Here is a 15,221-nt window from a genome sequence, read left to right as displayed (position 1 = left end):
GGCGCGTGGCTGCACCTCGGAGGTCCACCCGGCGGCTGTCCCCACTGCAGGCTGCACCCCTCCCGGCCCCTCTCTATCCGCCGCACGCGCGGGCAGCCTGGTCTCAGGAGAAGGAGTCAGGCCGCAGGCAGACGGGGCCAAAGGACGTGCACCCGACAAACGCTGGCTCGCGCCCCAACCCTGCGCCCGGGCAGGGTGATGGACGAAGGGGAGCCCTAGCCCAGCCGCCTCCAGGCCAACAGACGCAGCTCGCCATAGACCAGGGGCGGGAGGAGGACTGCGTGTCCCACGGTGAGCGCAGGGCGCGCGGGGTTGGAAACCGAGGGCGCGGCCCCGGAGCTCCAGGAGGGCGCCTGCGGACCGCGCAGCCCCGGGCCGGCCGCCTGGCCATCTGGCGCACCCCAGCGCCCCGCGCACACTGGGCGCCGCACACCCGCACGCCCTTGGGCACCCCCGCACCCACAGCCGCGGGAGGGGGCCAAAGCCGCCGCCGCCGCCGCCGCCGCCGCCGCCGCTTGGGCTCCCAGGGCCCCGCCCGCCCCTGCCCGCCCCGCCCGGGCCCCGGCCCTGCCGGGCGCCCCCCGCGGCGCTGCCCCGCCCCCGCCGCCCCGCGCCGCCCCGGGCCTCGGCCCGCAGCCCGGCCGCCGGCCCACCTGGCGCAGCGCCGCCCTCGGAGCCCGCGCACACCCGCGCACCCGCGGCCGCAGGAGGGCCCAGCGACGCCGCCGCGCCAGCTCCCAGGGCCCGGCCCGCCCCGGCGCTCACGCTCTCGGGGCGGACTCCAGGCCCTCCGCGCCCTCCCGCGCGGCGATGGCCCCGCTCGGATACTTCTTACTCCTCTGCAGCCTGAAGCAGGTTCTGGGCAGCTACCCGATCTGGTGGTGAGTGAGGCTCCTGGCGTTCGCCCCTGCCCCCGTGCGCCGCGCCCGCAGCAGACGGCCCCTCGGGCAGGGACCCTGCGGTGGCCGAGCCCGCGCCCTCCTGCTCCCGTCCCGCGTGCCGGCCGCCCGCGGTTGGTTTTCCTGGACGGCCACGTTGGACCTGTTCAGGCCAGGCTGGGACGCGTGGGTGGCGGGGCTTCCGGAGACAGTGATTCCCGGGTGGGGGTGGGGGAGCTTGCGGAGAAGGTCTCAGCTGCCCCTGGCGTCGGACGGGGCGAGCAGTGGGCTGGGGAGAGGCGGAAAGAAGGTCGGCACGCGCGGTCGCCGAGGCCCGGGGACAGGCGAGGAAAGAGGGCCAGAGAGAGGGAATTCGCTGGAGACGTTCCTCAAAAACCGTATCTTACACACAAACACACACACGTTTTAAAACAAAGTCGGTGAGACAAGACTGAACAGCTCGGAGCCGCGTGGTTACGTAAAGAAAGCTGGGACCCGGCGGGGAGTGGCGCAGAGCCGGCGGCGGGGCGCACTGGGGGCCGGCTCTGGGTCCGGGCGCGGGGGTTTCCAGGGCCCCTCTCTGCCAGCCCTCCGCCTGGGTCCGCCTGGCAAGGAGGGGCTGCTGTAGAGAGAGGTAAGGGGAAGCGCAGCACCGGGTGTGAGGGGCTCCAGGACCCTCAATGAGAAAGCGCTGTGCTGCGCCCTCCACGCCGGAAAAGGCGCGTTCCGTGAGACCCTCCCCAGCCAGGCGATGGAAGTGCAGATAAATCAAAGGAAGGGTCCCCGAAGGTCTCTCCGAGGCCTCCAGCCTCCACCGCACACATCCTGTGGAAAGGGGAACGGGGGCCACACTTCCCTAAGTGCTTGTGACCCCTCAGAGCCCTCACCAAGCAAGAGTCACCCCAGTTCCGAATTAAGGGCGCTCTGAGATGCCCAAGATTGAGGAACACAAGTGGGAGGCCTGTGGGCGCGCGGGGCCAGGCGCAGCGCTGTAGGACCCGCAGTTGGAGAGAAGCCTCCCCACAAGCATGCACACTCCCCCCATCCTTCTCCGACGGCAGCCTGGAATTATAATAATTACGCCGAGGGGAAGGGGGGAGACCCAGCGAGCTGAGGTACATCTAATCCGATAATAATTTTTCTCTTCGAGATGGTTCAGGAGCGGGGGCTCCCGCGGTAGCGGCGCCGGGCCAGGAGCAGCCGGGCGGGGAAGGGGCAGCCCTAGGCGGCCGAAGGGCCTGGAAGAGGCCGCAGGAACGCGCTTCAGGGACTCCCCCGCCCACGCGCGCGCCCCGACTCCCGTGTGCCCGTTTCCCGTGCAACACCTGCGGCGCCCGGTGGCCCACCTGAGCGCCAGGCTCCGGGCGCGCCTTGGGGCGCGGGGATACTGACGCGCGTCCAGACGGCTGCAGGGGGCCAGGGCAGCGCGTCCGCCCCAGAGAGCCCGAGGGCCGCCTGCTCACGCACCAGGCTTCTAATTAGAACCCGTCGCCGCGTTCCTGAGCGCAAAAGGAAGCGCCTTCGCCCCCGCGCCCTTCCCATCAGTGTCACCAGCCTCCTGTCAACCCCGCGCCCTAGGATCCTTGTCTTGTCGACCCTAAGGATTTCTAGCCTCCGTCCCCACCCACCTCATACCCATGTACACCTCGCTTTCACCTGGGCCCCCTGTGTTCCGCCCCGAATGCACCCCGAGACACCCTCGGGACAGTCAGACATTCTTCAGGGGAGCCAGGAGGAGCAGAGAAGTGAAGTCCCTGGACTCTCTCCGCCCTCCCATCAAGAGACCAGGACAGCCCTTTGGCCACACAGGGAAGGGGGGCCTGGAACCCCACCTGACACTGAGGGGGGTGGGTGGTGAGGACCCCTCCCCCGTCCCCACCCTCACTTTGTTCTCAGTAGGGTTCTCACACTTGGGGATTCTCTACTTCCTGAGAAGCAGCATCTTCTTCGGGGAGGCTGGCTCCCTGGGGACGAGACTGCCTCCTTCTTGATCCCCTCTCTGCCCCAGGCAGGCTCTGGGGCGGGAGCAAGGACATGGCTTCCCCGGAGGGGGTGGGGGGCGCGTGAGTAGCACACAGGCACCCCGGGGGGAAGACTCACAGGACGCAGCCCTGCAGGACCGCCCTGCCGCTGGACCCCTGCTGCTGACGGCCTGCGGTTTAATAGCGGGGAGATTCTCTTTCTTCCTCTGCGTCTTCCACCCAGCACAGCGTCTCCTTTCTCCTGTCTCCTCACATCCACCCCAGATTAAGCATCACGGGGAGGAGGGGGACCTTGGCCCCTGCCAGGTGGACTGCTGGTGAGCCCCAGTGCAGCAGAGCCGGCTGGGGTGGGGGCCTCTCCCTCACTCCTCACCTGCCCCCCAGCCCCTCCCTAACACGCACCGCTGCCCCCTTCGCTTCTCCCGGCTCCACCATCCCTGGCACACAAAAGTGAAAGTGAAGGGGAATCTCCTCACCTGGAGAAACCAACCAGGAGACAGCCCAAATCAGGGTAATTAGGCTTTTGAAGTCGGCAGAGGGAGAGGCAAAGGTGTCGCTGTGGCCAGCAGCCCTGGAGAGTGTGAAGGGCCACCTGCCTCCCCAGGGCTGGTGGCCCAGAGGTGTCTTACACCACGCAGCAGATGCTAGCGGTCCCAAGGTCCAGCGGGTCTGAAATGCAGAGAGGTGAGCCCGGCCTAAGACTGAATGGCCCGGAGCTGTGCAGACATCCAGGAGAGTTCCTTCTGAGCTTGTCCAGTGACAGAGAGGAGCCAGGCAGGGGACCAGACAGGCCTGGGCGTCTGACCACCTGCGTCCCATTAGGCCACAGACGGCAGGGACTCAGTGGCCCCCACCTCCCTGCACGCCCCTTCCAAGCTGAGTTCTCGGAACCGGAATTCACAGAAGAGCCCACGTGGACAGAAGACAGGGCAGCTGAGCTGCAGGACCACAACCCCATCTGAGGATAATCCCCGTCGCCCGCCCGCCATTGTGCTCCCAGCACCACTGCCTCCTTCTTCCCGTGTCTGGGTTAATGGCACCTTGTTATCTCCCCAGGGACTCCACCAGGACCCTAGAGGTCCGCCTGTGCCTCCTGCCACCGCCTCCCCAGGGTCCAGGCCTGCTTCGGGGCTGGGGACTGGATGTTGTTCATCTTTCAAGTCCCGCCACGGCGGCCTCCCGATTCCGTTCTCAGTGGTGGCCACACTCTCTCCCCTGGGACCCATACCCTCCCAGCCACCTGGAGTTGCTGCCAGGCCTGGTCATGGCCACCGCCACCGCCTGGCCGAGCATGGCAAGCTCTGTTCCTCGCCCACGCCCACTCTCCCTCTCAGGCCCTTCCCTCTGCCAGGCCTCACCAGCTCCTGCTGCACGGTGGGCTCCTGAGCACGGAGGCCTGGCCGCCCGCAGATGGCCACCGCAGCCGTCCCAGGGAAGCACGGTGTGAGCCGTATCCAGCCTTTTCCCTACCCCTGGCCTGCTCCACAGCCTGGCTCATGCTCCCTCCAGGGTCCCCTCACGTCCCTCTGGGCCTCAAGCTTGTAAAACACATTGTGACCCCCATTTTTATTGAGTCCCTCATGCAGCCCTCGGCAGAGCACGTATGCCCTTTCAGGCCCCCGCTCTGCTGCACACTCATGGGTGCCAACAATCTGGGCACAGGGCTCAGCCCCTGCTCCCACCCCTCCATGGGCTGGAGGGCCCGCACCCCTGGAGGCCCTGCTCAGAGGCGTCCACACCGCCGACCAGGTGCCTGGCCAGTGTCCTCAGTCTGGGTGGGCCTCACCGCAGTGGGAGACAGCCTTACTGGAACACGGGGCAGGTGAAGAGCAGCTCAGAGGGGTAGGAGCTGGCAGGGGGTGCAGAGAGGGAAGGAACCCGGCTGGCATGATGGGGCAGACAGAAGTGTGCAGCGGGCGGGCAGGGGGGCTGCAGCATGGATGTCTCAGGGACTGAGAGGGACCAGTTGGGCAGGGCAGGGACATGGCCCAGGGTACCCCGAAGCTCAGACGGGAAGGGCCTTGTGACAGGAGGGATGGGTGCCACTCTCAGAGCCACTCTGCGTCCATGTTAGCCTGCGACGTGTGCTCCTTCCCAGGCCTTCTCCCTCCCCTTCATCTGTCTGTCTCTGTCTCTGCCTGTCCATCGCTCTCTTCCTTGTCTCTGTCTGCCCACCTGTGTCTCTAGCTCTCTGTATCTGTCTCTGCCTTTGTCACTATTTGTCCCTCTCTCTCTACCTGTCTCTGTCACTCTATCTCTTTTCATCTCTGTCTCTCTGTCTCTTGTGGTCTCCGCCCCTCTGTCTCTGTGCCTCTGGCCCTGAGGACAGCAGTCATTAGCAAATAAAACTCATGAAATGAGCTGAGTGGAGCCACCAGGCCAGCCCTTCCAGAGCTGTGGGCTCAGGTACCTGGGGGTGGCATTGCCCCTCAGAGCTGCCTACACAAAACCCTGCTGAGGGTAATGACCGAGAGTGGCCACATGTCAACTGTCTGCAACCAGACATGGGCCCTGCATGACCGCCAGGGTCTGTAGCCACTGCAGGGAGCATCTTTCCGGAGCAGAGCGCAAAGCTCCTCCTGCCTGGGGCTCACACCGCAGGCGCTGGCTGGCTTGGGCCCTCGAGGCCGGCTGCCCTTCCAACCCCCCGGGGCTTGTTCTAAGGGCGTTTGCTTGGCATAGGCCTCCTGGAATCCTCCGTGGGGGATGAGCACACACAGTCACAGAGCCCAGTCTTAGGGGTGGTGACCACTGGGGGCCGCTTCTTCCCCTGGGTCCCTTGTGCCTGTCGCCGGCCCTCAGGGAGGGAGGCCGCGGTGTCCAGCAGCCCTCCCAAGACGGCCAGCTGCATCCACGGGCCCCGCTGGGGCTTCTCAATGTGGGGCTCACCGTGAACGCTCGGCCACCTGTCCGTGAAGAAGAACAGAAATGGGAATTTAAAAAGGATTTGGTGACATTGTAGCGGTTTGACAGTGCTGCAGTTATTTCTGTGGATTTTTATAATAATGGAAATTTAAAAACACACCGGCGACATCCCTCTGTTGAGACTCTAGTCTGAGAAAGACAGCCTGAAGCCGCACCTGGAGTGACGGGGGCGGGGGTCTCTCCCTGTGGACCACTCCCTGCAGCCCTCGCCCACTGGATTTTTGAACCAAATATGAGACTTCTAACTTGTCCCCTTTAAGAGCAGTTGAAGGGTTGTCTGGGCTGTTGTTTCTGTTCAGAAGACGGCGTCGTGTCTCTGAAGGCTGTTGGTTGGGGAAGGAGGATTAGACTCTGTGGCTCAAGGGACAGGGGCTGGGGCAGAAGCTGTAGGTGCCGAGGAGGCTGGTTCTGGCTCCGGACTGGAAAAGCCTTCCTAGGGGAGAGAGCCAGTGCCTGGAGCAGTGCCTGGGAGGTGCTGAGCTGCAGCCACCCAGGCTGAAGGGAAGGCCTCACAGAAAACACCCGCTGTCTGTACAGCCCCACAGATAGGCTCTCGCTCTGTCACCCAGGCTGGAGTGCAGTGACGTGATCTTGGCTCACCACAGCCTCCACCCTCATGGGCTCAATTGATCCTCCCACCTCAGCCTCCCGAGTGGCTGGGACCACAGGCGCGCACCACCACACCCAGCTAACTTTGTGTTTTAGTAGGTACGGGTTTCACCATCTGGCCCAGACTGGTCTCCACCTCCTGGGCTCAAGCAATCCTCCTGACTTGGCAGTGTGAGTAGCTGAGGTCACAGGCTCACGCCACCATGCCTGGCTAATGTTTCTATTTTTTGTTGAGATGGGGTCTTGCTCCGTGGTCCAGGCTGTGCACTTGAATGCTGGGCGGTCCGCCACCCCACCCCTCACTGGGTTGCAGCCCTGAGGCCGGTGAGGGGCACGCGGTCTGTGCTCGGTCTCCCTCCTGGCTTCCCCAGGTGACGCCCTGGAGGTGTCTCTCACGTTGCTGCTTCCACATTCCTTCCCCAGCAAAACGTGCCGCTGCCGCCCAGGGAAACTGGCAAGTGCGTGGCCGCGGGCACAGGAGCCGCTGCGCCTGCTGGGACTCGCTCAAAGTATGTGTCAGTAATCCCAGCTGGGCCGGCGGGCAGGAGGAGGTGCCGGCTGGGAGGACTCCAGGCAGGGCCAGGCAGCCTGGACTGGGAAGGGGTACAGACGCCCAGGAGGGACCTTGGAGCCTGAGGTCCCGAGAATCCCGCCCCGGCTCACAAGGTGCTCAAGCTGCCAGGAGTGGTCTTCCAGGCAGCTGCAGTTCCACCACTGGGTGTGAGGAGAAACCAGAGCCCTGGGCATCTCCCGGGCAGGTGGGCACCTCGGGCATTCTCAGCCCTGGCCAGCTGGGAGGTCATCCACTGACAGGCAAACGCCGTGAGCCTCAGGTCTGAGGGTGGAAGCCTTCTCCCCACCCATGGAGCCAGTCTGATCTTAGAAAGACAAAGCTCAGGAACAGGAGGTTTGCTCCAGAGGCCCCCACAGAGGGGAAGCCCACTGCCCAAGCAGGACCCTCCGTGGCAGAGACACCCCGCCCCGGTCCTCCACACCCTCCTGCATTGCGGCTGTGCTGGAGCCAGAGGGGTCCCAGGAGGCAGCCAGCTGGACTCAGGGCACAGATCACGTCCTGGAGGGGTGGCCCTGGCAGGCCGGCGAGTTGGGTGCGCTGGGTCACTCTCAGGTTAGGAGGAGGCTGAGGTGACATCCAGCAGAGCAGCAGGGCCTGGGAGCGGCACCCCCGTTCCATGCACTGCTCCCCTCCTGTCTCAGAGCTTCAGGTAGGAGAGGGGCCCCTTACCCCATTTGACAGATGGGAAAACTGAGGCCCGGGTGTGGGGGAGAGAGAAAGAGCAAACAGACGAGCGAGTAACAGGGCCCGGGCTGGAGCCCACGTCTGCCTCCCAGGCCTCCTCTCCACATACCTGTGTGGAGCGTCACTGTGAGGTCCCCATGCCCCCAGCAAACGTGCAAGCACAGAGGCGTGCCCTTGGGGCATGGGTGCTCTGAGTTTGCTAAATTTTACTGCTGAAAGACACCAGGCCTGAACTTGAGAAGTCTAAGAGCCTGCCAGCCTCAGAAGGGCTTGCACGGAACAGCGGAGGCCGGATCTGATGGGCACTCAGGACGCCCACAGCTGTGTGGCCGTGAGAAGGCGCTGTGGCCACAGCCCCACGCTTTGCCCTGAGCCTCCATCCACGGGGATTAGGTGGCACCCCCAGTGCCGCCACACAAGACGGGAAATTGCATGTGAGACCAAACCCAGCCGGGAGGCCAGCGTGGCCCAGGCTGGGCTGGCCTGCCGCCCGCCTTGTGGTCCTGGGCCAGCCTCCTTCCTCCCCTGCATGTCACGGCCAGCGTCTCTGCCGTATCCCTGGCGAGCTGCCCGGCCTTTCAACAGAAGCGAGGGAGCGGGGAAGGAAAACCATTAGTGCTTGCGGGCTGCAGGCATGGCTGCTGTGACTTCGGCCACAGGCGTGAGCCGTGGGTCTAGGGACCGGGGCCATGCCGCAACACTACATTTGTGTGTGTTCCGAGTGGAAGATGACAGCCTCCCTTCAAAACAAACTATTATTAGGAAAAACAAGCAAACAGCTTTAGTGAAAATCTGGAAGGAAAGACAAGTCTGTGATCTTATCAACTTTTCATGTTTTTCTAAGGATAGCAACAGTTCGTGTTCTGTTTTTGAAAACTCGCTAAGCATCATCTCCATTTCTGGGGCCTTCTGGATGATCACACGTGTGGGTCCCCCAGGCCCCCGTGGTGCCGGAGCGTGTGGTCTGCTAGCTCAGCTCTGCCCTTCCCTCCAGAGCTGGGATTCCAAGCAGAGGGGACAGAGTGGGAGAGGCAGGAGATACCGAGGACAGCGTTCCCTGGGGACACTGATTTTGTATGGCTGGAGGGATATCTGGTGTCCCATCCAGTTGGGTAGTTAGAATTCCAGCCACTCAGCTGGGTGGCAGCTGGACGTGGGAAACATGGACTCTTCCTGGGACACCGTGGTGTTGGCAGTGAGAGGGAAGAGGGAATGAATCCCTCATCCGGTGAATCACAGGCTCAGGGTGCAAGGCATGGGGGCAGGGAGGGCGGGCCGGACTCAGCCTCTCCCGGGGGACTGAGCCCAGCCTTCCTGCCCCTGCTGTTCCCACCACCCGGAGGCAAGGCCTGGACCTCACCGCGACCCAGATTGATGACAGGAAGTGAGCAGGGAGTGACGGATGACGAGATCACCCCCGCCCCAGTGCTCACCTGTGGTTCCTTGTGTGAGCGACCCTCAGTGAGGACCTTCGTCCCTGACCAGACACTTGTGTGCGCGCCTACAAAGCGTGGGAGACGTCAAAGTGGAGACGGGGGAGTTCAGGAGAAGGCCTGACCGCCGGCTGGGGCCACGCTTGTCCCAAGGCTCCCGTCAGGGCAGAGGCCACCCATGAGCAGACAGGAGCCACAGACTGACAGCCAGGGCTCAGGGTTCGGCCTCGCCCGTCCCTTTCTGGGCACCAGATGTTGTGCCTTTCTGTCCCCTACACGTACTTCAAGCGTCTGCTACGACCTTGCTCTTTTGAGGACCCTTCTGACTAGAAGGTGGAGGTAGGTCCCTGACCTCGCAGGGTGATGATCAGCAAGGCTGATTCCCTGGAGACTGGGCCCAAGGGAGCCCCCCAGGGCGCTCAGCATCCCCGTGAAGACAGACAGGGGCTGTGGCACCAGTTTAGACTCAAGGAAGCCATAGAAGTTTCCCCGTCAGCCTTAGAATGTCCAAGCCAGAGGCAGCACATGCTGAGTTCGTGCAAGAGCTGGTTGTTAGGAGGAGCCTGGCACCCTCCCCCGCTCCCTCTGCCACATGTGACACACCTACCCACCCCTGCCTTCCACCATGAGGGGAAGCCCCCTGAGGCCAGCAGTGAACCCAGCACACATTCCCCGTGGCACTCATGCTCCAGGGCGCCACCCTGGGAGGACCCTGGCCTAATCCACGACTGCCCAGTACAGCTGGGGAAACTGAGGCTCCGAGAGTCCCAAAGCTGCAGGTGCAACAGTTAGGGTTACTCCCACATCCCCCTGGGTGGCCTCCTGGGGTGGAAAAGGGGCTGCATTGGGGACAGGAGGCCCTGTGATGTCCTGTGTCCTCAGCTGCAAGGAGGCTGCCCAGGCTCTGTGTGACTGGTGCCATTTATCTCTGACTCGTTTGCAAATGTTACTTTGCAGGACTGGGGCTTCATACATGTATTAGTCCATTCTACGTTGCTATAAAGGAATGCCTGAGACTAGATAATCTGTAAAGACAAGAGGTTTCACTGGCTCACGGTTCCACAGGCTGCGCACGCGTGGCGCCAGCATCTGCTCCTGCCGAGGCCTCGTGGTGGAAGGCAGTGGAGTGGGGGGGACGTGTGTCACACGAGGCAGGGGGAGTGGCGGAGGGTGCCAGGCTCCTTCTAACAACCAGCTGTTGCACGAACTCAGAGGGAGAAGCCCCTCATTACCACAGGGAGGGCCCACGCCATTCACAGGGGATCCACCTCTGAGACCTAAATGGTTGGGGTCTACCAGGCCCCACCTCCAACACTGCGGTTCGCATTTCAACATGAAAGTTGGAGGAGACACACATCCAGACTACATGAACACACTTGAAGGCCACCGTAGGATCTTAGGGAGGCCGACATGCCAGCCCCATTCTGCTGTGTTAGCCAGTGGCCATGGCAAAGCTCCATCCCCTGAGCCTCGGCTTCCTGCTCTGGAAAGTCCCGGTGCCACCTCTCCAGGTCATGTGGGTTTCGGGGAGCCACATAACAGAGCCTGTGGGCAGGGTACCAGTGAGCTCCGCCCAGGAGGTGGAGGCAGGTAAGGGGCCGGGTGGTGGCAGTGAGAGGAGCCGTGCTGGGTGGTAGAAGCAGAAGTAACCGGCTTCAGCAGGGCTCCCTTTCACAGACAAGAGCGCTGGAAAGGTGGGGAGGCCCCAGGAGGGAAGAGGAGGGACGAGCTCGCTAAAGACCACGGTGGCCGGGAGCGGAGGCTCACATCTGCAATCTCAGCATTTTGGAAGCTGAAGTGGGAGGATGGCTTGAGCCCAGGAGTTCAAGACCAGCCTGGGCAGCATAGCAAGACCCCATCTCTACAAGAAATAAAAAAATTAGTCTGGCATCATGGTACTCGCCTGTGGTTTCAGTTGCTTGGGAGGTTGAGGCTAAGATGGGAGGATCCCTTGAGTCCATGAGGTCAAGGCTGCAGTGAACCCTCAGCCTAGGCCACAGAGCAAGACCTCATGTCTAAAAAACTAAATTAAGGCCAGGCATGGTGGCTTACGCCTGTAATCCCAGCACTTTGGGAGGCCAAGACTGGTGGATCATGAGGTCAGGAGTTCAAGACCCGCCTAGCCAACATGGTGAAACCCCATTTCTACCAAAAACATAAAAAATTAGCCGGGCATGGTGGCTGACGCCTGTAATCCCAGCTACTCTGGAGGCTGAGGCCAGAGATTCGCTTGAACCCAGGAGATGGAGGTTGCAGTGAGCAGAGATCACGCCACTGCACTCCAGTCTGGGCAACAGAGCAAGACTCTGTCTCAAAAAAAAAGGTACAAAAAATTTTATTAAAATTTTATAATTTTTATAAATTAAAATAATTTATTTTACAAATTAAAATATTATAATTTTAATAAAATTTAACAAATAATAAAGGCCACGGTGGTGGGCTGGTGGAGACAGCGGTGGCCAGGTCCCTGGAGCTTACACAGCAAGATGCCTAAGGCGGTGGTCTGGCCCTTCTCTGGGTCTGAGAAGCTTAGATGTTGGAACTCAGAGGTGGTTAGGAAATGCCAGTGTGAGCAGGGAAGGGAGAGGCAGGGTCTGCTGGTTCCCGGTGCCGCAAGACCCCAGCTCTACAAAAAATACAAAGCCAGAGAGCAGCACTGTGGCGTCGCCACGGCTAAGTAGACCCACCTCCCCAGTGTGGGCGTGAATGTCCTTTTCACGTTCCAAAGTCGGGTCCGGGAGCCCAGGTTTCATCGTATTTGATGCATCCGAGAACTTGGGCTGAGAACGGGACCCTGGGAACACACGACCCCGAGGAGGAGGACTGGGCATCTCGTTCACTCCCCACCTCACTGCAGTCACTAGTCCCTGGCGAGGCCCTGAGACAGGCCTGTCTGTCCCTTGCCCCAGGCAAGCCTGGCTCACAGGGTGTGGGAGGAGGAGATTACAGGTCAGGATTTCCCAAGCATTGATGGATTCCAGTTATCTGCATTCTCCTTGGATTAGAAATTTGGATCCTAGGAACTTTTTGGGGTTGAGGTGGGGATAGTGCCTGTGAGGTTTAGCTTTTTTTTTTTAGAGACAGGGTCTCGCTCTGTCACCCAGTCTGGCATAATCACAGCTCACTGTAACCTTGACTTCCTGGGCTCAAGTGATCCTCCGGCCTCAGCCACCCGAGCAGCTGGGACTGCAGGTGTGCGCCACCCCACCCAGATAACTTTTGTGTCTTTTGTAGAGATGGAGTCTTGCTGTTACCCAGGTTGGTCGTGAACTCCTGGCCTCAAGCAATCCACCTGCCTCAGGCTTGCAAAGTGCTGAGATCACAGCCATGAGCCACCGTACCCGGCCTTATATTTGATTTTCTTTTTAATGACCCAGCTGGTCCTTCAAGGCTCAGATGAAACCTGGCAGCCAGTGGGCCTCCTGGGCCTCCCCTGCGCTGCTCCCTGGCCCCGCAGCAGCTCCCCGCACCTGCCAGCTTGCCACCCTCCTCAGGCAGGCTCTGTGTGGCCCAGCCCTTCCGGCAGCCTGGTGCTGTCAGAAGGAGAAATCTCTCAGGAAGCAACTCGAGGAACTGGAGAGGCCCTCTGGTCCACAGGAGGCAGGAGAACCCACCCCGACCACAAGTCCACAAGGGCCGGTCAAGGGAGGGGTCCCATCAGGGCTGGCAGAGGCCAGGATACTGGAGCCACCTCTGGGCTGGCAGTTGGCCACCTGCACCCTGGCCACACTCAGGAAGGTGGTAGGTGAGGGCCCGCCCAGGAGGAGGGTGAGAGGGGGCCAGAGCTGGCTGGCTGACTCAGTGCCCTGAGGACGGAGGCTTCCGACTTGGGAGCCTCCCTCTCTGCTTTCCCTAGAGACCGGGGACAAGGCCGCCCCTCTGAGCCCCAAGCCTGTGAGCCGCGGTGGCCCCGGCGCCATGCTGGTCATGCCGTTCTGGGGGTGGGCAGAGTGGCAGTCCCCAGAATGAATCCAGCGTCTAGCCGTGGGGAAGGCGCGCGCCTTGGAAATGGCCGCATCCCACATCCCCCAGGCAGTCCCTATTTTGAAATCAGCGACCTGCAACTGGATTCCTTTGTCTCTCCTCATCCTGTCTCCAAGTAAACAAGACATTCAACTACTCAGGCTTTTCCTTCTTTCTGACACCTTTGGCTCACTTCCCCAGCTGTGAGTCAGGCTGACCCCAGAGCCTAGGTACCCAGCCCTTCTCAGACACACTCCCCCCGGCCTCAGCCATGACACTCAAATGCTTGTCCCCTACAGCATTCCACTAGGAAGATTTTCGAACATCTGGAAAAGAGGCAGCCTTCGGACATCAAAGCCTCCTCTCACCCCGAGGTCCGCCTGCTTTATCTCACAGCGGCTGCTCTCCAGTCTCCATCTACCCATCTTATCTTTTTATGCTGACGTCAGTCTGCTCTGTCCCGAGCACCGCAGCAGGCACATCCTGAACCAGCGCTGGATGGTGTTTTTGTGTTTTTCTTGAGACGGAGCCTCACTCTGTCACCCAGGCTGGAGTGCAATGGCACGATCTCGGCTCACTGCAACCTCTGCCTCCTGGGTTCAAGCGATTCTCCTGCCTCAGCCTCCAAAGTAGCTGGGATTACAGGCGCATGCCACCATGCCCGGCTAATTTTTTGTATTTTTAGTAGAGACAGGGTTTCACCATGTTGGCCAGGCTGGTCTCGAACTCCTGACCTCATGATCCGCCCACCCTCAGCCTCCCAAAGTGCTGGGATTACAGGCGTGAGCCACCGTGCCCGGTGAGGGCTGTATGTTTTGCAAGTAACATCCCACATGGAGTCACGCCATAGAATGGGTGAAGGGGGAGCATCTGGGTTCATGGAATTGCACCTTGCCTGGAGCAACCACCTCACCCCGGCTTAAAAATGAAAAGCCCCTTGTCCGGGCACGGTGGCTCACGCCTATAATCCCAGTACTTTGGGAGGCTGAGGTGGGTGGATCACCTGAGGTCAGGAGTTTGAGACCAGCCTGGCCAACGTGGCAAAATCCTGTCTCTACTAAAAATACAACAAGTAGCCGGGCGTGGTGGTCCACACCTGTAACCCCAGCTACTCAGGAGGCTGAAGCAGGAGAATCACTTGAGCCAGGAGAGGAAGGTTGCAGTGAGCCGAGATCACGCCATTGCACTCCAGCCTGGAAGCCCCTGCAAGAGTCCTGGGCGAAGTGGACACTTGGTCTCCCAGCCTCACCTACAGGGGCACCCGAGGCCCCTTTGCTGGGGCTCCTGGGCGTTCTGAGGTGCATGGGTTGAGAACCCTGTGGGCACCTCCCTGGCCTGGTTCAACCCGTCTTCTCCTGTCCAGAGGCCTCTCTCCCACAGTCCAGGTCGGAGACAGCTGACCTTGGCCACCACACCACTGGGCAGAGAGCTTTCCCGCCACCCCCATGTGGCAGTGCAGACCATACCCTAGGGACCCCGGACGGCCATCCAGTGGTCAGGATTCAAAGAAAGAGAGAGGACAGGGGAGGGGAACATAGGAAAAGACCGCCCAGCTACGTAGATCAGGGACATCACCCAGCCTCCACCAGGGCTGGCCTTCCTGGGAGTACTGGGATCTGCAGGACAGTGGAGAGGGTGCACAGGGACACCTGGGGCGGGGCACCTGTGTATAGTGAATGAATGAGGGAGTGAGCGAGCGCGTGGTGAAGGAATGAGGGAGGGAGCGAGCGCAGGCTGAACGAGTGAGGGAGGGAGCGAGCGCGCGGTGAAGGAGGGAGGGAGGGAGCGAGCGCGCAGTGAAGGAGTGAGGGAGGGAGCGAGCACGCGGTGAAGGAGTGAGGGAGGGAGCGAGCGCGCGGTGAAGGAGTGAGGGAGGGAACGAGTGAGGGAGGGAGCGAGCACGCGGTGAACGAGTGAGGGAGGGAGTGAGGAGCTCGCTCTGCAAGCACCGACTGCAGGGACGCAGGCTTGGGTGGGGGCTGGGGATGCCCATGGGGTCTGGTGCGAGGTTATGCACTCAGATGGGGGCCAGGCAGGAGGGAGGGTGGCCGGGAAGGGGGAGGCCAGGTCTCCAGGGTGTGGACGTGCTGGGGACGCTGAATGCTGGGAGTCCAGTCCGGAGGCCAAGCTGGTTGGATCCAGTGGACACATTGACAGGTGGTCGTAACTATGA

General features: G+C 61.7%; 1 protein-coding gene across 1 annotated transcript in view; it reads left to right on the top strand.

Moving 5' to 3' along the window:
* The first annotated feature begins 810 nt into the window (after positions 1-810).
* WNT3A (Wnt family member 3A) overlaps positions 811-15,221 on the top strand; it is a 56,313-nt gene continuing 41,902 nt past the window's right edge. The window contains exon 1 of the mRNA XM_012472651.2: positions 811-881. Within this exon, the coding sequence (XP_012328074.1) occupies positions 811-881 (71 nt within the window). The remainder of the gene's footprint in view (positions 882-15,221) is intronic.

This window comes from Aotus nancymaae, unplaced genomic scaffold (assembly GCF_030222135.1).
Source record: "Aotus nancymaae isolate 86718 unplaced genomic scaffold, 86718_ANA_hifiasm-v0.15.2.pri h1tg000032l_0, whole genome shotgun sequence".
Classification (NCBI taxonomy): Eukaryota; Metazoa; Chordata; class Mammalia; order Primates; family Aotidae; genus Aotus; species Aotus nancymaae.
Note: the sequence above shows the minus strand (reverse complement) of the source record. Positions and strands in the feature narration are given on the sequence as shown.